General features: G+C 54.7%; 1 protein-coding gene across 3 annotated transcripts in view; it reads left to right on the top strand.

Moving 5' to 3' along the window:
• Nucleotides 1–1737, top strand: part of MEIS1 (Meis homeobox 1) — a 93297-nt gene that overhangs the window by 1617 nt on the left and 89943 nt on the right. For 2 of the 3 annotated variants that reach the window (XM_042875562.1, XM_042875571.1), the window contains exons 3-4: nucleotides 1103–1244; nucleotides 1624–1674. In XM_042875562.1, coding sequence (XP_042731496.1) covers nucleotides 1103–1244; nucleotides 1624–1674 — 193 coding nt within the window. The remainder of the gene's footprint in view (nucleotides 1–1102; nucleotides 1245–1623; nucleotides 1675–1737) is intronic. The other variant, XM_042875582.1, reaches the window with a different exon arrangement.

Below are 1737 nucleotides of genomic sequence, written 5' to 3' on the forward strand. Positions count from 1 at the left end.
CTTTGCCCAACTTTCCGCCCCGCTTGCAGCGAGGGGACAGCTCCGAGCTGCTCCGCTTTTCTCAACCTCTTAACGATTTTAGTTTTACATTTTTGGAGACTTGCCGGGTCGGGCCGGGTAGGAGCGGTGTGCAATGCGGTCCCTCTGTCCGCAGCGCTCCTTGGGGGAACTTTCAAAGCCTCTTAAAAATCGCTCTGCAAAGAGTTGCGCGCTGCGGCGGGCGAGAAATCATAGCACTCGATCGCTTTCTCAGAAATCCGGAGGGCTCTCTGAGCTCATTGCTGTGCCCTCCGGGAAAAAGAACAAAAAGAAAGAAAGAAAGAAAGAAAAACTTAAAATTAAAAAGAAAAGAAAAAAAAAGTATGAAGTTTTCGGGGGAGGGGGGGAAAGAAGGAAGAAAATATATATGTATGCATCGAGGCGCGTGGTGTGCCCGCACTCGCTCCTCTCTTGCAATAAGGAAGGGGCCGGGGGCCCCGCAGTCACTCTGGGTGCACAGCTGGGGGGGCCGTGCGGGGCTGTGGGGCTCCCGGCCGTGTCACTGCCCTGACGGAGGGGTTCGGGTGCTGGAGGGGCTTTGCTGGTGGCGTCCCTTTATTTTTCCTTTTTTTTCGCCCCTCCTTTATCCTTACTTTCGCTCCCAGAAAGTCTTCCAGCTGGGCCGGGTGGGGGTTGGGGGTGGGAATCAAAAGCCCGAAAGCGTACGTCCTTAGATTACAATTTCGGGGTCGTTATTGTGCATTCACACACGCGTTTTATTTTGATTTCTCACTCTTTTCTTTTATTTTGTTCCAAGTGAAGGAAAGTTAATTCAAAATGGCTGCTGGAACCGCTGGGGTTTATTCTTAGCCCGGCCGAAGGGTGCCGGGAGATGCGCGGCAGCGGGCGGGCCGGGCCGGGGGCGATGGGGGTCGGTAGGGAGCAACGCTCGGAGCCGCTCCGCGGGCGCGCAGCCGCGGGACTGACGGTCGGTGCGTTCGGTCCGTGCTGCTCTCATTTGTGTTCTTTTTTTTTTTCTTTTTTTTTTTTTCTTTCTCTCCCTCCCTCCTCCCTCCTTCTGTGTGTGCGTGCGTGTGTGTGTGACCATTGTATTTTCTTGCAGACACCCCCTGTTCCCTCTTTTAGCACTGATTTTTGAGAAATGTGAATTAGCCACATGCACGCCCAGGGAACCCGGGGTAGCGGGAGGCGATGTTTGCTCCTCTGAGTCTTTCAATGAAGACATAGCAGTGTTCGCCAAACAGGTCAGCACCGAAAAAAAAAAAAAAAAAAAAAAAAAAAAAATCCCCAACGAGAAAAACAAGTCTTGGCCGAGATAAAGATGCGCGTTTCCCCCCCACCCCCCCCCTCGTACTGTGGGATGTGAAAGCAAAGCAAAGCGGCCCCCCGAATAGGGGGCTGTGGGCGCTCCCCGCAGTGCCCGATCTCGGGTCCCCGCCGGCCGGGCCGGGCCGCAGCGTCTCGGGGCTCCGTGGGAGCACGGAGGGTTGCACCGTGGGCCCGGCAGTGTAACGAAGCGAGAAGTAATAACGTCTGCTCGTGCTGCTGCCGCATCTCAAATCTTTCGTATATTTCACACACCACCCCCCCCCCCCCCCCCCCCTTCTCCTTTCTTCTATTTAGATCCGAGCAGAGAAACCCCTCTTTTCCTCTAATCCCGAACTGGATAACTTGGTAAGAGTTAACACCGCTTCTTCCTCTCCCCACCCCCACCCCTTCCCTTCCCTTCCCTTCCCT

Source organism: Lagopus leucura, unplaced genomic scaffold (genome assembly GCF_019238085.1).
Source record: "Lagopus leucura isolate 7727_CA_CO unplaced genomic scaffold, USGS_WTPT01 Super-Scaffold_73, whole genome shotgun sequence".
NCBI lineage: Eukaryota > Metazoa > Chordata > Aves > Galliformes > Phasianidae > Lagopus > Lagopus leucura.